This window comes from Carcharodon carcharias, chromosome 23 (genome assembly GCF_017639515.1).
Source record: "Carcharodon carcharias isolate sCarCar2 chromosome 23, sCarCar2.pri, whole genome shotgun sequence".
NCBI classification, from domain to species: domain Eukaryota; kingdom Metazoa; phylum Chordata; class Chondrichthyes; order Lamniformes; family Lamnidae; genus Carcharodon; species Carcharodon carcharias.
Window position 1 is genome coordinate 38105921 of NC_054489.1, and position 21599 is coordinate 38127519.

General features: G+C 43.7%; 2 protein-coding genes across 3 annotated transcripts; both read left to right on the forward strand.

Annotated features, from left to right (window-relative positions):
* The first annotated feature begins 2364 nt into the window (after positions 1–2364).
* On the forward strand, positions 2365–8747 carry LOC121269177 (interferon alpha-1-like). 2 transcript variants are annotated; one of them, XM_041173701.1, is made up of 4 exons: positions 2365–2995; positions 5315–5404; positions 7967–8206; positions 8315–8747. In XM_041173701.1, exons 1-4 carry the CDS (start codon positions 2864–2866, stop codon positions 8411–8413), a joined length of 561 nt encoding a protein of 186 aa, XP_041029635.1. In that variant the 5' UTR covers positions 2365–2863; the 3' UTR covers positions 8414–8747. The 2 variants fall into 2 exon arrangements, with proteins under 2 accessions (XP_041029635.1, XP_041029636.1); XM_041173702.1 differs by lacking the exon at positions 2365–2995 and adding an exon at positions 3464–3875.
* A 3748-nt stretch (positions 8748–12495) lies between these two features.
* Positions 12496–18487, forward strand: LOC121294053 (interferon alpha-F-like). The gene is made up of 4 exons (XM_041217592.1): positions 12496–12628; positions 14948–15037; positions 17600–17839; positions 17948–18487. Exons 1-4 carry the CDS (start codon positions 12497–12499, stop codon positions 18044–18046), a joined length of 561 nt encoding a protein of 186 aa, XP_041073526.1. The 5' UTR covers position 12496; the 3' UTR covers positions 18047–18487.
* The last annotated feature ends 3112 nt before the right edge of the window (positions 18488–21599 follow it).

The following is a 21599-nucleotide window of genomic DNA, read 5'->3' on the forward strand; positions in this document are numbered from 1 at the left end:
TGAATATATTCAATAACCCAACCTCCACTGTTCTCTGTGGTGGAGACTTTCAAAGATTAATGACACTCGGCAAAATAGAAATCCTCCTCATTTCCATCTCACTTGCAGTTGCCATATTTTGAAACTGTGCCCCAAAGTTACAGATTCCCCAGACTGGACACACCCCAACATCTACCCCATGAAATCTCCTCACAATCTTAAATGATTCAATGACATCGCCTCTCATTCTTCCAAACTCGAAGGAGTATAGGCTCAACCTGATTAAGATTGCTTCATAAACCAACTTCTCTTTCCAGGAATCAACCTGGTGAACACTCTCTAAAGTTCCTCCAATGCAAGTTAATCCCTGCTTAATTAAGGAGAGCAAAGCTGTACATCGTACTCCAGGCCTGCTCTCACAACTGGCCTGTAAAGTTGAAGCAAAACTTCCCTACTTGTATTCTTCATCCTCTTTGCAATAAAGGACAACATACCATTTACCTTTCCAATTACTTGCTCTACCTGTTTGCTAAATTTTCATTGCTCAGTTCCAAGGAAACCAAGATCCTGCTGGACGGCAAGATGCTGTGGTCTTTCTTCATTTAAGCAACATTCTGATTTTCTGCTGGGCACAACAAAGGCTAACTTGTGTCCTACATTACATCAGTCACAAGACATCTAAAGTACTTTATAAGCTTTTGAATGCTTTGAGACACCTGTGGTGAGGAAGGGCACAATATGAATGCAAGTCTGCTTTGATAAAAAATATCATAGAGAAAGCTGGCCCTACACACAAAACTGACCTCACTCCAGGGTGAATTTATCAGCAGTGCAGTTGTTTACAGGCCTTCCAAAGGGTCCCAAAAAATAAACTGGATGATTCGGGTTTGAGGACAGCAACAGACATGTGTTAAAGGGTTTGCAATGCAACGTTTTTAATTTACAAAGACAATAACTATTGCATTCCAATTCCAAAAAAGTGGGGATGAACCAACCCAATTTCCATCACCATTAATTTCTACAAAACAGAAAATCGACCCCAAAAGTGGTATCAAGATGTTGACGTCAGGAAGTCTTCTACGCTCCAACCAACTTCAATATTTACTACCCAGCACCAACACACACTGGGATTAGTGTGTACCATGTACATGGTGAACTGCAGGAACTCACCAAAGCCCCTTCAACACCGCTTCTCAAACTCACGACTTCTACCGCCCAGGGTAGCAGACGCAAGGGACCAAAACCAAAGTTTGCTTCTCATTCAAGCGACAAGCATACTGACTTGGAACTATTTCCCATTTCTTCACTGTTCCAGCCTAACACTCCTGGAAAACCCTTCCCAACACCTCCGTAAATTCACGTACACCACATGAACGGCAGCAGTTCAGGGGTTCAAGGAGGCGGTTCATCACCACCTTCTGTCGGGTAATTAGGGAGGAGCAACAAATTCTGGCCTTTTCAGAGACGCCCGCCTCCCATCAAGGAAAAAAATGAAGCCAAATTGTGCAAAAGTAGCTGTGAATGGGCCGCAGATTTTTGTAAGGTAAAGATGCACACGCTCCCGTAGGTCCTTCCTATTTCCAGTAATGTCACTCGCCAGTGCTTTTAATATTCTTCCTTCAGCTCTCTGATCCTCCTTCTGCCTCCGCCTTCAATAATTACAATTCCCACTGTTTTACTCGCCAATAACAGCATTGTTGTAAATTGCAGTTTCTCTCCTGTCTCCAGCTGGGGAAAGTGGGACCCGCTCCCACATCCACCCGGACAGTAAATTTGGTTAGACTTCCAGCTGAGAGGGATATTGTGACATTCCCTACGTACCCGGGCATTTACCGAATATCCCAAAGCCTTTCGCAACTGCCTCTCAGTCTGATCCACCCTCTTTACAAACTCTCCTCCCTTTCGGAAATGACAAAACACGTCACTTTCCTTCAGGCACTTTCGCTTTTGGATGAAATTCACACCAGGTTAATTTGTAGAGAGAAAGTGACACGGACACTTTCCCGGGAGAGAGACAAGAAAGAAAGGATGAAGGAAAAGAGAGCGGGATCACTTTCGGACTCAGAATCGGAGCAGATCAAATATTCTTTCAACCCTAATCCTAAAATAGCTCCAGAAAACAACCGGGAAATGAGAAACTTCTCCCAATTAAAGAGCAGATTGTGGGGCAGATCAATCGGAGCCGAGTCAGTCTCCATGAAGCGGTGTCCCTGGGCTGTGAGCCGAGCTCTCTGCAATGTCCAACCTGTGAAGTGTGAACAGGACAAGCGCCATGTGAACACACCGCGGGGACACAGTGGGTTTCAAAGGGAATCGCTCTTCATGCGGGCCCAATGTCAGCACTAAAAGCCGCCGCACCGGGTTACCGCTGTCGCTCTCTCTATAATCCGGATGATAAAATCCAGCCCCGGATATATGTTCACACTCCCCCCAATTCAGTGCCTCCCTCTACACCACCTTCGTGCCCCAGGTGAGCTGAAGCCACACAACACTGAGCTGGAACCGAGCGCTGTCTATGATTTACAACCGGGGATTTTCCACTCGCTGCTTCCGGAATCTCCAGCTTTTAGATTCCTGACCTCAGAAAGAAACCGGACAAACTATTGATCTCCCGCAGCTTTTCCAAAAATCCTCGAGCCCATTTTCACTTTTCGAATGTAATGCCACACATTAAAGCCGACAGTATGGCAGTGCCAGTGAGAGCACCGAGCACACTCCACACTCACACCGTTCGGCAGCACAGGCGCTCGCTCCCGGATCACAAGCGGCTCCGATTCGACTTTCCGAGTTTAAATCCGCTCACAAGAACCGTTTTCGCCGCGGAACCACGAAGCCGCCGGTTTCTCATCTTTCACATCGGTGTTTCACTCTGGGTCGCTTGATCATGGCTTTGGCGAGTATCTGGAGATTTTGGATGATGTTGCTCTTCTTGTCCGGAACCCTCAGTCTGGGATGTGAGAGGCTGCAGTTACAGCAAGTTCTCAACACAGAGACTCTCAGCAAACTGAATGCAATGGTGAGTTGAACACAAAACACCGAGTCGCTATTTACGTGGAGGGGAGAGAGGGAATCAGCATCCAGGAGAGATTAAATCTGAATTTGGGTGAAGGAACAAATGGGATCTGAGAGGAAATTAGAAAGCCGACATTGGGGATGAGGGCACTCAATGATGGAGAAGCAGAATGTGACCCTGAAAGGGGAGAGGGGGCAAATCAGAGCCAGCCCATCAGTAACAACCATTTAGATTGACAGAGTGATTTTAAGGTCTCAAGGCGCCTCACGGGAACGTTTGTTGTGGTGGGCACAGCAAGATTACCAACTTGCAGTTCATACGAAGTTGGAAATGTTGTCGACTGTGATGTGGATAGTGTTGAACATATAAAGGACATAGGCATGTTGGTGAATTGGGCAGACAAGTGGCAGATGACGTTCAATGCAGAGAAGTGTGAGGTGATACGTTTTGGGAGGCAAGATAAGGTGAGACGGTACAAAATAAAGGGAGTGACTCTACAGAAGGTGCAGCAACAGATGGACCTCGGTGTATACGCGGATTGGTCAGTGAAGATGGTACGGCATATTGAGAGAGAAGTTAATAAAGCATATACAAGCTCAGGCTTTATTAATAGCGGCATTGAGTAGAACAGAAAATGGGTCATATCGACCTTGGATAAGACACCAGTTAGGCATCATCTGGAGTAATCTTCTGGGCACCATACTTGAGGAAGGATGTGAGGGTATTGGTGAGAGTACAGAGGAGATGCGCAAGAATGATTCCCAGGATAAAGAACTGTAGCCATGCGGGTGGATTGAAGAGGTTGTAACTGTTTTCCTTGGAGAAAAGAATGTGGAGATTAGGCTTAATTGAAGAACTCAAGATCCTGTGAGGTATGGACAGGGTAAGTAAGGAGAAACTCGCTCCACTAAAGCGAACATCAAGAAATATAGGGCACAGGTTCAAAATAGTTGGCGAAAGGAGTAAATGTGATGTGAGGAGCAATTTTTGAACCCAGGATGTGATTGGAGCAAACTTCGCACAGTGCTTTCAATATTTGAAGAGGAGGATGAGAATTTTAAAATGAAGGTGTTTCTTATCCAGGAGACTGGCGCTGTGAATTGTTTGATCTCCCTGAGGAGCGGCATGTCGATGAGAAATAGAAAGGGAGCAAAAATAGATTCTTGGGGACACAGAGGCTAAACGTTGGGGCTGGGTGGGTGATGGAGGAGAAGAGATGCCATTCTGGGTGTTTAAAGGCTGCACTTAGACAGTGGGAGCCAGGCAGTGTATCCCCAACCAGCAGGCCCATGGTGGAGAAAGTTGAATTCTGATGTTCATGTCGACCATGTCAAAGATTGCGGACAGGGCGAGAAGGAGGAGAATAGTTTACATATGTCACGGGCATATTGAATGTAATTTATGAATTTGCCTATCACCTTAAGGAGATCTTGTGATGCAATGGGTCGGACCTGCTTTCAGGCAGATAACTCATGAAGAAGAACAGCCTTATAATCTATCAATGTAACCAAATGCCCCTTTATTGCCCCCTTAATGCGAATCCGTTCAACTTGGAGGAAACATGATAATTTTACCAAAACATTGTTAATACTGTTGATCCAAATAATTAGAACTTTGTGCTGGAACCGAGGGCGGGTTGTGATTTTCTCTCGGGCATCTTCCAGTCACTGGTTCAGGAATCTCCCTCCAGATTTCAGATTCCTTACCTCAGACAGGGAGCAGACAAACTCATCCTCTCCTGAAGTCCTTCCAAAACTCCCGCAAGCAGATTTCACTTTTCGAGTGTAATAGCAACATCGCCAGTCCCCCCTCTTCATAGCGACAGCTCCTCCCAGCACAATTCACACACACACACAACCACACACACACAGGACTGGACATTCAGGCGGTCGCTCCGGCTTCACCAGCGGCAGCATTTCCACTCCTCGTGTTTCATTCGCTTCAAAGGAACTGTCTTTCGGAGTTGATCCCGGATCCGGTCAGTGTCTGATCCTCAGCTCGGGGTGTTTCACTCTGGGTCGCTTGATCATGACTTTGGCGAGTATCTGGAGATTTTGGATGGTGTTGCTCTTCTTGTCCGTGATGTGAGAGGCTGCAGTTACAGCAAGTTCTCAACACAGAGACTCTCAGCAAACTGAATGCAATGGTGAGTTGAACCTGCAGTCAGAGCAGGAGGTGAATCACATTTTGTCCGCTTGCTGTGAAATGTCACATCAGGGGAAATGTTTTGCGATTTGTCATTTTGTGCAATGAATAGTCTGTGATTCTCCAGTATTTGAGTTTCTGGGGCTGATTGTAACAGTGATTGTTTTCCCCTCTCAGGGCGGACCCTTTCCCCGACATTGTATAAGACAGAGACTCTCACTGAAAACCAAACCCTTGAACCTGGTGAAACTCTCGAAGGAATTAGAGGTGAGTGAACACTCGGTTCATTTGATTCACACAGGGCTTTTATACAAAGTAAGATCAACAACCGGATCGGAAACTTCCACATCAGCAATTTGAACTAGAGTGATTTGTACCCATTGTGAATGTATGAGCAGTCTCACTTATTGTTTTTCACTTCCTATCTCACTCATGAAACATATCACTCTCTCTAACCACACTCACTACCCCCTAATCTCCAACTAATTCCCTCCCTGATATTATGTTCCTCCCTCTAATCCTCCGACTGGATCTCCCATCTCCTTTTCCTGCAGGGCCTCTAGACTATTCTGTGCAGACCACTGCATGATGGGCCTGTTGTCAAATATGTTTCTCTGCCTAAACATTTCTACAAGGGATAGGTGGTGAAGCAAATTCCAAAGGTTTCAAGTGTTCACGATAACAAAGAAAGTCCCATCCTTTGCAACACCTGGGACAGGTTGAAACTCAGCACTTGCAGTTTGCGTTCCAAGGGTCCACACACAGCTTGATGCAGCCAGACACAAATGTGGTCATCAAGATGAGGGCGATGTTGAGTGCGTTTTGTCCTCTGATCATTGACTTCGTGAAAACTTCTCAAGTTTTCTCAACCTAACACGCTATAATTATCTCACTGCCTCTAACCACCTCACTTCCTCTATAATCATCTTATTCCCTGTAACAATTTGCCTCCTCGAAACATCTCACACCTGAGCTGCACTGAAGGACTTTGGGCATGAACTACGCAGGCAGGATAGGTCATAGGATCATAGAATGATCCTGTGCTGAAGGAGACGGATTGGGCAGAATGGCCTGTTTCTGTGCCACGTTTCCGATCAACCAGAAGGTGGAAAAATAGGTTAGTAGGTACGCACTAACCAGCATTCATATATTCGAGAAAAGTCACCTTTCCCAAACTTGATTGAGTTATGTGATAATGTAGCAGAGGGTGTTCATGAGGTTAGTGCGCTTAATCTTCTGATAATGTCATCATACCACTGCAGCACTTTGAATGAACGATTCATCTTATTCCCGCTCTCATCCCCCATTACAGTGCAAAATTTTTCTCTGACTATTTATCCAATTCTCTCTTGAAAGTTATTATTGAATCTGCTTTTGCTGTTTTGTAAATCAGTCCATACGCACACTTTTAAAAGAATAATCATCAGAAGATCCAGCGCACAATCCTCATCTACACTCTCTGTTACATTATCACATAACTCAATCAAGCTTGGTAAAGATGATTTGATAGTAAAGATGTTTCCCCAGAGACCGTTGTGTCAAAATGGTCTAACTGGCCTGTAGTTGTTGGGTTTATTTCCCTTGCATTTTTAAATGGGATGTAAGTATTTGAAATCTTCTGGTCCGCTGCCACCATGTCCCTCATATCGAAAGAGGACGGGAGGAGTGCAGCCAGAAGTGTTATCTCAAACCTTGGTTTCCTCAGCAATCTCAGCTGTATTCCGTCCAGACTTTCCTAACCTGAGTTCTGCCAATATTTTACATACCTCCTCTTTATCTATTTTTATCCTACCCAATTTCTCTACTGGTTCCCCCTTCACTGTGACTTTTGAAGCATCTGCTTGTGAAGTGAAGACAAAATCCAACAACTAGTTTAGATCCTCAGCCAGTCCCTTGGTATCTCACAAGAAGACTTATTTTTTGCTCACTAATCATCACAAACAAATATTTATTTACATGCTTATTAAAGGTTTTTAGTTTCCCTTTTACGTGAACTGCTCATCAATTCTCATGCATTCTGTTTACTCCTCATTTCTTTTGATATCTTTTCTCCATATTGGCTGCATTCAGATTGGTTCCACACGGTGCTAAGAGCCTAATGTTTCACAGAAGGCTTCGTTTTCTGTTTTGTTTTAATCTCTACATCTTTTGGCGATGACGTCATTGACCTTTCGATGCCCTTTCTTTCTGCTTCATTGAAAAGAGTCCAGTCTGCAACCATAACATCTCCCCTTATAGAGCCTCAATTGCTCCTTTCCTCCTGAGGAAGAAATATTTAAGAGGAGATGATGGCTTAGTGGTAGATTCACAGGTTTAATACTTCACGGCCTAGGCTAATGTTCTGGGCACCTGAGTTCATGCCCCATCAAACAGCTGGTGGAATTTTAATTCAATCAATAAACGTGGAATATAACAGTAGTCTCAGTAATACTGACCATGCAACTGTCATGGATCTTTGTAAAACCCTTCTGATTCACTAATGCCTTTTAAGAAATGAAACGTGACTTCTGCACCTGGCCTGGATGAAATGCCACTCTCAGCACATGGTCGAACCTTAACTGTCCTTTGCAATATTCAGTTCAAGGGACATTACGGATGGGTATCTAATGCTGGATTTGCCAGTGATGCCCACATCCCATGAAAGAATAAAGGAAAAAAGAATCCTTGATTCCAATACACCTGGGCCAGATCCCCTTTAAACACACTAAAATTAATCCTCCCCTTTTTGAACATTTTTAGCACTATTTGTATTTTGTTCTTTAACATAGTCTGTTCTAAAACTAAAGGTGAACATGTCTTCTCTAATGTCATTCTCCACATTATACACAGACACAGGACAGGATCCAGATTGTCCATCAAACCCTGCGTCACATCAGCAAGATCTACAGCATGAACCTAGGTTCAGCCACATGGGCCCGGGATCAGGTGGAAAACCTCCAACTTCTCCTGGATCGGCAGCTCGGTGAGCTGGAAGAATGTGTCAGGAAACCAGGATCAGAGCACAAGATGAGGAGAAACTCTGCCATTCACAATTACTTTAGGAAACTGGAAAAGTTTCTCAAACAGGAGGTAGGTCAATTGATAAATGACAATGTGATTGCTGGCATGTAGTTCATTTCACCACATTGAAATCTGTTCATTCTCTAATCGGTTTCCCTGAATAACTTTCTTTTTCAGAAATTCAGTGAATGTGCCTGGGAAATAGTCCGCACTCAGACCAGGGCCCGTTTACAACAGCTTCTTTTCATCATAGCACAAATCAGCAGAAGAAACTGAGAAAGACATGTTTAGCACAGACTGGGAGCAATGAATATTTATTTAAAAAACTTTTAACATAAAGATGTTCATATATATATTTGTAACAAATTTTATATTTTAATGTACTGATGACAGAACAATGAGTGACATGATGGGATTATTTATTTTATTTATTTATTTATTGATATTTATTGCTATGACAGTTTCCTCGAATTTAATTCTAACACTTCAGTGGGTGGATGTCTGCACTAGAATTTACTGTCAGACTTTCAAGATATGAATTTGCAGACCTAGAAACCCTGGGCCGCACTGACCTTTCCATTTCTCCTCTCCCAAGTGGCCAACTTTCCAATCTATTTCAGCCATTGTAATTTATTAATCTTTATTGTTGTGATGTCGTCATGTAATGAAACCTTACGTGTTATTTAATATGTAATGTAAATTATTGATAATTTATTTATTGATATTTATTAAGAGTTGAGGAACAGATAAAAATTTTTGTACCTGGAAAATTTTATACAGAATGAGAGCCTTTGCTCCAAATAAATTGTTTTCAATATTACGCATTGATTGGAATGATGTTCATTTTTCAGTTCTGTCGGTTGGCTTTCCATACTCAGTATAAATGCTCTGGATTCTCCCGCTTGCTGCCTCTTCCTGTCAGCCCATCTCTGTTCTCCTCTCCTTTCTCCACAATCAGTTTTTCCATCACCCGTTGGAACTGTGAACCTATTGTGAACCGAACTGCCCTGATTTATCATCTTTTACCCCTCTGCTTCTCAACGTCACATTCCAGCTCCAAAGGAGAGAGCACTGAGCGTGCTGTTCAGGAGACAAGTGGAAAATAGAGGCATAAATTAGAAATGGACAGATGGAGGAACGGAATGGGTGGGCATAGAAGATGACTGGAGTGTCAGCCTCTGTGAATATATGGGGACATCAGACAGTGGGTTTGAGAGTGACATCAGGCAATGAGTAGGAAGAAGAATGAGTGAAGAGTGGGGATGAAATTCTTTTATTTCGCATGGTGGTTTACAGCTTCTGAAAATCTGTATAATAAATAATGTCTGAATTACTTAAGTACAGAGGAAAAAAGCGAAGTAGGCCATTCAGCCACTCAAGCCGGCTCCACCATTCAATAAGATTCCGACTGATTTGATTGTGGCCTTAAATCTACTCCACTGCCTGCAACCTATAACCTTTGACTCCTTTGTTGATCAATCCCATCTAACTCAGGCTTGAATATATTCAATAACCCAACCTCCACTGTTCTCTGTGGTGGAGACTTTCAAAGATTAATGACACTCGGCAAAATAGAAATCCTCCTCATTTCCATCTCACTTGCAGTTGCCATATTTTGAAACTGTGCCCCAAAGTTACAGATTCCCCAGACTGGACACACCCCAACATCTACCCCATGAAATCTCCTCACAATCTTAAATGATTCAATGACATCGCCTCTCATTCTTCCAAACTCGAAGGAGTATAGGCTCAACCTGATTAAGATTGCTTCATAAACCAACTTCTCTTTCCAGGAATCAACCTGGTGAACACTCTCTAAAGTTCCTCCAATGCAAGTTAATCCCTGCTTAATTAAGGAGAGCAAAGCTGTACATCGTACTCCAGGCCTGCTCTCACAACTGGCCTGTAAAGTTGAAGCAAAACTTCCCTACTTGTATTCTTCATCCTCTTTGCAATAAAGGACAACATACCATTTACCTTTCCAATTACTTGCTCTACCTGTTTGCTAAATTTTCATTGCTCAGTTCCAAGGAAACCAAGATCCTGCTGGACGGCAAGATGCTGTGGTCTTTCTTCATTTAAGCAACATTCTGATTTTCTGCTGGGCACAACAAAGGCTAACTTGTGTCCTACATTACATCAGTCACAAGACATCTAAAGTACTTTATAAGCTTTTGAATGCTTTGAGACACCTGTGGTGAGGAAGGGCACAATATGAATGCAAGTCTGCTTTGATAAAAAATATCATAGAGAAAGCTGGCCCTACACACAAAACTGACCTCACTCCAGGGTGAATTTATCAGCAGTGCAGTTGTTTACAGGCCTTCCAAAGGGTCCCAAAAAATAAACTGGATGATTCGGGTTTGAGGACAGCAACAGACATGTGTTAAAGGGTTTGCAATGCAACGTTTTTAATTTACAAAGACAATAACTATTGCATTCCAATTCCAAAAAAGTGGGGATGAACCAACCCAATTTCCATCACCATTAATTTCTACAAAACAGAAAATCGACCCCAAAAGTGGTATCAAGATGTTGACGTCAGGAAGTCTTCTACGCTCCAACCAACTTCAATATTTACTACCCAGCACCAACACACACTGGGATTAGTGTGTACCATGTACATGGTGAACTGCAGGAACTCACCAAAGCCCCTTCAACACCGCTTCTCAAACTCACGACTTCTACCGCCCAGGGTAGCAGACGCAAGGGACCAAAACCAAAGTTTGCTTCTCATTCAAGCGACAAGCATACTGACTTGGAACTATTTCCCATTTCTTCACTGTTCCAGCCTAACACTCCTGGAAAACCCTTCCCAACACCTCCGTAAATTCACGTACACCACATGAACGGCAGCAGTTCAGGGGTTCAAGGAGGCGGTTCATCACCACCTTCTGTCGGGTAATTAGGGAGGAGCAACAAATTCTGGCCTTTTCAGAGACGCCCGCCTCCCATCAAGGAAAAAAATGAAGCCAAATTGTGCAAAAGTAGCTGTGAATGGGCCGCAGATTTTTGTAAGGTAAAGATGCACACGCTCCCGTAGGTCCTTCCTATTTCCAGTAATGTCACTCGCCAGTGCTTTTAATATTCTTCCTTCAGCTCTCTGATCCTCCTTCTGCCTCCGCCTTCAATAATTACAATTCCCACTGTTTTACTCGCCAATAACAGCATTGTTGTAAATTGCAGTTTCTCTCCTGTCTCCAGCTGGGGAAAGTGGGACCCGCTCCCACATCCACCCGGACAGTAAATTTGGTTAGACTTCCAGCTGAGAGGGATATTGTGACATTCCCTACGTACCCGGGCATTTACCGAATATCCCAAAGCCTTTCGCAACTGCCTCTCAGTCTGATCCACCCTCTTTACAAACTCTCCTCCCTTTCGGAAATGACAAAACACGTCACTTTCCTTCAGGCACTTTCGCTTTTGGATGAAATTCACACCAGGTTAATTTGTAGAGAGAAAGTGACACGGACACTTTCCCGGGAGAGAGACAAGAAAGAAAGGATGAAGGAAAAGAGAGCGGGATCACTTTCGGACTCAGAATCGGAGCAGATCAAATATTCTTTCAACCCTAATCCTAAAATAGCTCCAGAAAACAACCGGGAAATGAGAAACTTCTCCCAATTAAAGAGCAGATTGTGGGGCAGATCAATCGGAGCCGAGTCAGTCTCCATGAAGCGGTGTCCCTGGGCTGTGAGCCGAGCTCTCTGCAATGTCCAACCTGTGAAGTGTGAACAGGACAAGCGCCATGTGAACACACCGCGGGGACACAGTGGGTTTCAAAGGGAATCGCTCTTCATGCGGCCCAATGTCAGCACTAAAAGCCGCCGCACCGGGTTACCGCTGTCGCTCTCTCTATAATCCGGATGATAAAATCCAGCCCCGGATATATGTTCACACTCCCCCCAATTCAGTGCCTCCCTCTACACCACCTTCGTGCCCCAGGTGAGCTGAAGCCACACAACACTGAGCTGGAACCGAGCGCTGTCTATGATTTACAACCGGGGATTTTCCACTCGCTGCTTCCGGAATCTCCAGCTTTTAGATTCCTGACCTCAGAAAGAAACCGGACAAACTATTGATCTCCCGCAGCTTTTCCAAAAATCCTCGAGCCCATTTTCACTTTTCGAATGTAATGCCACACATTAAAGCCGACAGTATGGCAGTGCCAGTGAGAGCACCGAGCACACTCCACACTCACACCGTTCGGCAGCACAGGCGCTCGCTCCCGGATCACAAGCGGCTCCGATTCGACTTTCCGAGTTTAAATCCGCTCACAAGAACCGTTTTCGCCGCGGAACCACGAAGCCGCCGGTTTCTCATCTTTCACATCGGTGTTTCACTCTGGGTCGCTTGATCATGGCTTTGGCGAGTATCTGGAGATTTTGGATGATGTTGCTCTTCTTGTCCGGAACCCTCAGTCTGGGATGTGAGAGGCTGCAGTTACAGCAAGTTCTCAACACAGAGACTCTCAGCAAACTGAATGCAATGGTGAGTTGAACACAAAACACCGAGTCGCTATTTACGTGGAGGGGAGAGAGGGAATCAGCATCCAGGAGAGATTAAATCTGAATTTGGGTGAAGGAACAAATGGGATCTGAGAGGAAATTAGAAAGCCGACATTGGGGATGAGGGCACTCAATGATGGAGAAGCAGAATGTGACCCTGAAAGGGGAGAGGGGGCAAATCAGAGCCAGCCCATCAGTAACAACCATTTAGATTGACAGAGTGATTTTAAGGTCTCAAGGCGCCTCACGGGAACGTTTGTTGTGGTGGGCACAGCAAGATTACCAACTTGCAGTTCATACGAAGTTGGAAATGTTGTCGACTGTGATGTGGATAGTGTTGAACATATAAAGGACATAGGCATGTTGGTGAATTGGGCAGACAAGTGGCAGATGACGTTCAATGCAGAGAAGTGTGAGGTGATACGTTTTGGGAGGCAAGATAAGGTGAGACGGTACAAAATAAAGGGAGTGACTCTACAGAAGGTGCAGCAACAGATGGACCTCGGTGTATACGCGGATTGGTCAGTGAAGATGGTACGGCATATTGAGAGAGAAGTTAATAAAGCATATACAAGCTCAGGCTTTATTAATAGCGGCATTGAGTAGAACAGAAAATGGGTCATATCGACCTTGGATAAGACACCAGTTAGGCATCATCTGGAGTAATCTTCTGGGCACCATACTTGAGGAAGGATGTGAGGGTATTGGTGAGAGTACAGAGGAGATGCGCAAGAATGATTCCCAGGATAAAGAACTGTAGCCATGCGGGTGGATTGAAGAGGTTGTAACTGTTTTCCTTGGAGAAAAGAATGTGGAGATTAGGCTTAATTGAAGAACTCAAGATCCTGTGAGGTATGGACAGGGTAAGTAAGGAGAAACTCGCTCCACTAAAGCGAACATCAAGAAATATAGGGCACAGGTTCAAAATAGTTGGCGAAAGGAGTAAATGTGATGTGAGGAGCAATTTTTGAACCCAGGATGTGATTGGAGCAAACTTCGCACAGTGCTTTCAATATTTGAAGAGGAGGATGAGAATTTTAAAATGAAGGTGTTTCTTATCCAGGAGACTGGCGCTGTGAATTGTTTGATCTCCCTGAGGAGCGGCATGTCGATGAGAAATAGAAAGGGAGCAAAAATAGATTCTTGGGGACACAGAGGCTAAACGTTGGGGCTGGGTGGGTGATGGAGGAGAAGAGATGCCATTCTGGGTGTTTAAAGGCTGCACTTAGACAGTGGGAGCCAGGCAGTGTATCCCCAACCAGCAGGCCCATGGTGGAGAAAGTTGAATTCTGATGTTCATGTCGACCATGTCAAAGATTGCGGACAGGGCGAGAAGGAGGAGAATAGTTTACATATGTCACGGGCATATTGAATGTAATTTATGAATTTGCCTATCACCTTAAGGAGATCTTGTGATGCAATGGGTCGGACCTGCTTTCAGGCAGATAACTCATGAAGAAGAACAGCCTTATAATCTATCAATGTAACCAAATGCCCCTTTATTGCCCCCTTAATGCGAATCCGTTCAACTTGGAGGAAACATGATAATTTTACCAAAACATTGTTAATACTGTTGATCCAAATAATTAGAACTTTGTGCTGGAACCGAGGGCGGGTTGTGATTTTCTCTCGGGCATCTTCCAGTCACTGGTTCAGGAATCTCCCTCCAGATTTCAGATTCCTTACCTCAGACAGGGAGCAGACAAACTCATCCTCTCCTGAAGTCCTTCCAAAACTCCCGCAAGCAGATTTCACTTTTCGAGTGTAATAGCAACATCGCCAGTCCCCCCTCTTCATAGCGACAGCTCCTCCCAGCACAATTCACACACACACACAACCACACACACACAGGACTGGACATTCAGGCGGTCGCTCCGGCTTCACCAGCGGCAGCATTTCCACTCCTCGTGTTTCATTCGCTTCAAAGGAACTGTCTTTCGGAGTTGATCCCGGATCCGGTCAGTGTCTGATCCTCAGCTCGGGGTGTTTCACTCTGGGTCGCTTGATCATGACTTTGGCGAGTATCTGGAGATTTTGGATGGTGTTGCTCTTCTTGTCCGTGATGTGAGAGGCTGCAGTTACAGCAAGTTCTCAACACAGAGACTCTCAGCAAACTGAATGCAATGGTGAGTTGAACCTGCAGTCAGAGCAGGAGGTGAATCACATTTTGTCCGCTTGCTGTGAAATGTCACATCAGGGGAAATGTTTTGCGATTTGTCATTTTGTGCAATGAATAGTCTGTGATTCTCCAGTATTTGAGTTTCTGGGGCTGATTGTAACAGTGATTGTTTTCCCCTCTCAGGGCGGACCCTTTCCCCGACATTGTATAAGACAGAGACTCTCACTGAAAACCAAACCCTTGAACCTGGTGAAACTCTCGAAGGAATTAGAGGTGAGTGAACACTCGGTTCATTTGATTCACACAGGGCTTTTATACAAAGTAAGATCAACAACCGGATCGGAAACTTCCACATCAGCAATTTGAACTAGAGTGATTTGTACCCATTGTGAATGTATGAGCAGTCTCACTTATTGTTTTTCACTTCCTATCTCACTCATGAAACATATCACTCTCTCTAACCACACTCACTACCCCCTAATCTCCAACTAATTCCCTCCCTGATATTATGTTCCTCCCTCTAATCCTCCGACTGGATCTCCCATCTCCTTTTCCTGCAGGGCCTCTAGACTATTCTGTGCAGACCACTGCATGATGGGCCTGTTGTCAAATATGTTTCTCTGCCTAAACATTTCTACAAGGGATAGGTGGTGAAGCAAATTCCAAAGGTTTCAAGTGTTCACGATAACAAAGAAAGTCCCATCCTTTGCAACACCTGGGACAGGTTGAAACTCAGCACTTGCAGTTTGCGTTCCAAGGGTCCACACACAGCTTGATGCAGCCAGACACAAATGTGGTCATCAAGATGAGGGCGATGTTGAGTGCGTTTTGTCCTCTGATCATTGACTCCGTGAAAACTTCTCAAGTTTTCTCAACCTAACACGCTATAATTATCTCACTGCCTCTAACCACCTCACTTCCTCTATAATCATCTTATTCCCTGTAACAATTTGCCTCCTCGAAACATCTCGCACCTGAGCTGCACTGAAGGACTTTGGGCATGAACTACGCAGGCAGGATAGGTCATAGGATCATAGAATGATCCTGTGCTGAAGGAGACGGATTGGGCAGAATGGCCTGTTTCTGTGCCACGTTTCCGATCAACCAGAAGGTGGAAAAATAGGTTAGTAGGTACGCACTAACCAGCATTCATATATTCGAGAAAAGTCACCTTTCCCAAACTTGATTGAGTTATGTGATAATGTAGCAGAGGGTGTTCATGAGGTTAGTGCGCTTAATCTTCTGATAATGTCATCATACCACTGCAGCACTTTGAATGAACGATTCATCTTATTCCCGCTCTCATCCCCCATTACAGTGCAAAATTTTTCTCTGACTATTTATCCAATTCTCTCTTGAAAGTTATTATTGAATCTGCTTTTGCTGTTTTGTAAATCAGTCCATACGCACACTTTTAAAAGAATAATCATCAGAAGATCCAGCGCACAATCCTCATCTACACTCTCTGTTACATTATCACATAACTCAATCAAGCTTGGTAAAGATGATTTGATAGTAAAGATGTTTCCCCAGAGACCGTTGTGTCAAAATGGTCTAACTGGCCTGTAGTTGTTGGGTTTATTTCCCTTGCATTTTTAAATGGGATGTAAGTATTTGAAATCTTCTGGTCCGCTGCCACCATGTCCCTCATATCGAAAGAGGACGGGAGGAGTGCAGCCAGAAGTGTTATCTCAAACCTTGGTTTCCTCAGCAATCTCAGCTGTATTCCGTCCAGACTTTCCTAACCTGAGTTCTGCCAATATTTTACATACCTCCTCTTTATCTATTTTTATCCTACCCAATTTCTCTACTGGTTCCCCCTTCACTGTGACTTTTGAAGCATCTGCTTGTGAAGTGAAGACAAAATCCAACAACTAGTTTAGATCCTCAGCCAGTCCCTTGGTATCTCACAAGAAGACTTATTTTTTGCTCACTAATCATCACAAACAAATATTTATTTACATGCTTATTAAAGGTTTTTAGTTTCCCTTTTACGTGAACTGCTCATCAATTCTCATGCATTCTGTTTACTCCTCATTTCTTTTGATATCTTTTCTCCATATTGGCTGCATTCAGATTGGTTCCACACGGTGCTAAGAGCCTAATGTTTCACAGAAGGCTTCGTTTTCTGTTTTGTTTTAATCTCTACATCTTTTGGCGATGACGTCATTGACCTTTCGATGCCCTTTCTTTCTGCTTCATTGAAAAGAGTCCAGTCTGCAACCATAACATCTCCCCTTATAGAGCCTCAATTGCTCCTTTCCTCCTGAGGAAGAAATATTTAAGAGGAGATGATGGCTTAGTGGTAGATTCACAGGTTTAATACTTCACGGCCTAGGCTAATGTTCTGGGCACCTGAGTTCATGCCCCATCAAACAGCTGGTGGAATTTTAATTCAATCAATAAACGTGGAATATAACAGTAGTCTCAGTAATACTGACCATGCAACTGTCATGGATCTTTGTAAAACCCTTCTGATTCACTAATGCCTTTTAAGAAATGAAACGTGACTTCTGCACCAGGCCTGGATGAAATGCCACTCTCAGCACATGGTCGAACCTTAACTGTCCTTTGCAATATTCAGTTCAAGGGACATTACGGATGGGTATCTAATGCTGGATTTGCCAGTGATGCCCACATCCCATGAAAGAATAAAGGAAAAAAGAATCCTTGATTCCAATACACCTGGGCCAGATCCCCTTTAAACACACTAAAATTAATCCTCCCCTTTTTGAACATTTTTAGCACTATTTGTATTTTGTTCTTTAACATAGTCTGTTCTAAAACTAAAGGTGAACATGTCTTCTCTAATGTCATTCTCCACATTATACACAGACACAGGACAGGATCCAGATTGTCCATCAAACCCTGCGTCACATCAGCAAGATCTACAGCATGAACCTAGGTTCAGCCACATGGGCCCGGGATCAGGTGGAAAACCTCCAACTTCTCCTGGATCGGCAGCTCGGTGAGCTGGAAGAATGTGTCAGGAAACCAGGATCAGAGAACAAGATGAGGAGAAACTCTGCCATTCACAATTACTTTAGGAAACTGGAAAAGTTTCTCAAACAGGAGGTAGGTCAATTGATAAATGACAATGTGATTGCTGGCATGTAGTTCATTTCACCACATTGAAATCTGTTCATTCTCTAATCGGTTTCCCTGAATAACTTTCTTTTTCAGAAATTCAGTGAATGTGCCTGGGAAATAATCCGCACTCAGACCAGGGCCCGTTTACAACAGCTTCTTTTCATCATAGCACAAATCAGCAGAAGAAACTGAGAAAGACATGTTTAGCACAGACTGGGAGCAATGAATATTTATTTAAAAAACTTTTAACATAAAGATGTTCATATATATATTTGTAACAAATTTTATATTTTAATGTACTGATGACAGAACAATGAGTGACATGATGGGATTATTTATTTTATTTATTTATTGATATTTATTGCTATGACATTTTCCTCTAACTAATCTTAACACTTCAGTGGGTGGGGTGTCTGCTTTGGAATTTACTGTCAGACTTTCAAGATATGAGTTTGCAGACCTATAAACCCTGGGCCGCACTGACCTTTCTATTTCTCCTCTCCTAAGTGGCCAACTTTCCAATCTATTTCAGCCACTGTAATTTATTGATCTTTATTGTTGTCATGTCTTCGTGTAATGAAACCTAACATGTTATTTAATGTGTAATGTGAATTTTTAATGATAATTTATTTATTGATATTTATTAAGAGTTGGGGAACAGATAAAAATTTTTGTACCTGGAAAATTTTCTACAGAATGAGAGCCTTTGCTCCAAATAAATTGTTTTCAATATCACGCATTGATTGGAATGATGTTCATTTTTCAGTTCTGTCGATTGGCTTTCCATACTCAGTATAAATGCTCTGGATTCTCCCACCTGCTGCCTCTTCCTGTCAGCCCATCTCTGTTCTCCTCTCCTTTCTCCACAATCAGATTTTCCCTCACCCATTGGAACTGTGAACCTATTGTGAACCACACTGCCCTGATTTATCATCTTTTACCCCTCTGCTTCTCAACGTCACATTCCAGCTCCAAAGGAGAGAGCACTGAGCGTGATGTTCAGGAGACAAGTGGAAAATAGAGGCATAAATTAGAAATGGACAGATGGAGAAATTGAATGGGTGGGCATAGAAGATGACTGGAGTGTCAGCCTCTGTGAATATATGGGGACATCAGACAATGGAGTTGAGAGTGACATCAGGCAATGAGTAGGAAGGAAAATGAGTGAAGAGTGGGGATGAAATTCTTTTATTTCGTATGGTGGTTTACACCTTCTGAAAATCTGTATAATAAAAAATGTCTCCATTACATAAGAACAGAAGAAAAAAGAGAAGTAGGCCATTCAGCCACTCAAGCCTGCTTCACCATTCAATAAATTCCGACTGATTTGATTGTGGCCTTAAATCTACTCCCCTGCCTGCAACCTATAACCTTTGACTCCTTTGTTGATCAATCCCATCTAACTCAGGCTTGAATATATTCAATAACCCGACCTCCACTTTTCTCTGTGGTGGAGACTTTCAAAGATTAATGACACTCTGCAAAATAGAAATCCTCCTCATCTCCGTCTCACATGCAGTTGCCATATTTTGAAACTGTGCCCCCCAGTTACAGATTCCCCCAGAGTGGAAACACTTCAACATCTACCCCATGAAATCTCCTCACAATCTTAAATGATTCAATCACATCACCTCTCATTCTTTTAAACTCGAAGGAGTATAGGCTCAACCTGATTAAGATTGCTTCATAAACCAACTTCCCTTGCCAGGAATCAACCTGGTGAACACTCTCTGAAGTGCCTCCAATGCAGGTTAATGCCTGTTTAAATAAGGAGACCAAAGCTGTACATAGTACTCCATGCCTGCTCTCATAACTGGCCTCTAAAGTTGAAGCAAAACTTCCCTACTTGTATTCTTCATCCTCTTTGCAATAAAGGACAACATACCATTTACCTTTCCAATTACTTGCTCTACCTGTTTGCTAAATTTTCATTGCTCAGTTCCAAGGAAACCAAGATCCCTCTGGACGGCCAGATGCTGTGGTCTTTCTTCATTTAAGCAATATTCTGATTTTCTGCTGAGCACAACAAAGGTTAACTTGTGTCTGACATTACATCAGTCACGATACATCGAAAGTAATTTATAAGCTGTTGAGTGCTTTGAGACACCTGTGGTCAGGAAGGGCACAATGTGAATGCAAGCCTGTTTTGATAAAAAATATCAGAGAGAAAGCTGGCCCTACCCAAAAACACTGACCTCACTCCAGGGTGAATTTATCAGCAGTGCAGTTTTTACAGGCCTTCCAAAGGGTCCCAAAAATTAAACTGGATGATTCGGGTTTGAGGACAGCAACAGACATGTGTTAAAGGGTTTGCAATGCAACTTTTTTAATTTACAAAGACAATAACTATTGCTTACCAATTCCAAAAAAGTGGGGATGAACCGACCCAATTTCCATCACCATTAATTTCTACAAAACAGAAAAAGTGGTATCAAGATGTGAACGTCAGGAAGTCTACAACGCTCCAACCAACTTCAATATTTACTGCCCACCACCGACACACACTGGGATCAGTGTGTACCTTGTACATGGTGAACTGTAGGAACTCACCAAAGCCCCTTCAACACCAATTCCCAAACTCACGACTTCTACCGCCCAGAAGAACAAGGGTAGCAGGCGCAAGGGACCAGCACCAAAGTTTGCTTCTCATTGAAGCGACAAGCATACTGACTTGGAACCATATCACAATTTCTTCACTGTTACTGACTAACACTGCTGGAAAACCCTTGCCAAAACCTATGTAAATTCACGTACACCACATGAACAGCAGCAGTTCAGGCGTTCAAGGGCGCGGTTAATCGCCACTTTCTGTCCGGTAATTAGGGAAGAGCAACAAATTCTGGTCTTTCCAGAGACGCCCACGTCCCATCAAGGAAAAATTGAAGCCAAACTATGCAAAGATAGCTGTGAATGGGCCGCAGATTTTTGTACGGTAAAGATTCACACGCTCCCGTAGGTCCTTCCTATTTCCAATAATGTCACTCGCCAGTGCTTTCAATATTCTTCCTTCAGTTCTCTGAACCTCCTTCCGCCTCCGCCTCCAATAATTACAGTTCCCACTGTTTTAATCGCCAATAACAGCATTGTTGTAAATTGCAGTTTCTCTCCTGTCTCCAGTTTGGGAATGTGGGACCCGCTCCCACATCCACCCGGACGGTAGATTTTGGTGACGCTTCCAGCTGAGAGGGGTTTGGTGACATTCCCTATGTACCTGGGCATTTACCGAATACCCCAAAGCCTTTCCCAACTGCCCCTCACAACTCCCAGTCTGACCCACCCTCTTTACAAACTCTCCTCCCTTTCGGAAATGACAAAACACGCCACTTTACTTCAGGCACTTTCGCTTTTGGCTGAAATTGACTCTAGGTTAATTTGCAGAGAGAAAGTGACACGGACACTTTCCCGGGAGAGAGACAAGAAAGAAAGGATGAAAGAAAAGAGAGCGGGATCACTTTCGGACTCAGAATCGGAGCAGATCAAATATTCTTTCAACCCTAATCCTAAAATGGCTCCAGAAAGCAAACGAGAAATGAGAAACTTCTCCCAGTTAAAGAGCAGATTGTGGGACAGGCCAATCGGAGCGGAGTCAGTCTCCATGAAGCGGTGTCCCTGGGCTGTGAGGCGAGCTCTCTGCAATATCCAACCTGTGAAGTGTGAACAGGACAAGCGCCAAGTGAGCACACCGCGGGGACACAGTGGATTTCAAAGGGAATCGCTCTACATGAGGCCCAATGTCAGCACTAAA

Excerpts from the sequence above, each read along its gene's own strand:
- LOC121269177 (XM_041173701.1), top strand. The coding sequence starts at position 2,864 with ATGGCTTTGGCGAGTATCTGGAGATTTTGGATGATGTTGCTCTTCTTG. Across the intron at positions 2,996-5,314 it reads TCAGCAAACTGAATGCAATG|GGCGGACCCTTTCCCCGACA; the intron begins GTGAGTTGAACA and ends TTCCCCTCTCAG. Across the intron at positions 8,207-8,314 it reads AAAAGTTTCTCAAACAGGAG|AAATTCAGTGAATGTGCCTG; the intron begins GTAGGTCAATTG and ends TTTCTTTTTCAG.
- LOC121294053 (XM_041217592.1), top strand. The coding sequence starts at position 12,497 with ATGGCTTTGGCGAGTATCTGGAGATTTTGGATGATGTTGCTCTTCTTG. Across the intron at positions 12,629-14,947 it reads TCAGCAAACTGAATGCAATG|GGCGGACCCTTTCCCCGACA; the intron begins GTGAGTTGAACA and ends TTCCCCTCTCAG. Across the intron at positions 17,840-17,947 it reads AAAAGTTTCTCAAACAGGAG|AAATTCAGTGAATGTGCCTG; the intron begins GTAGGTCAATTG and ends TTTCTTTTTCAG.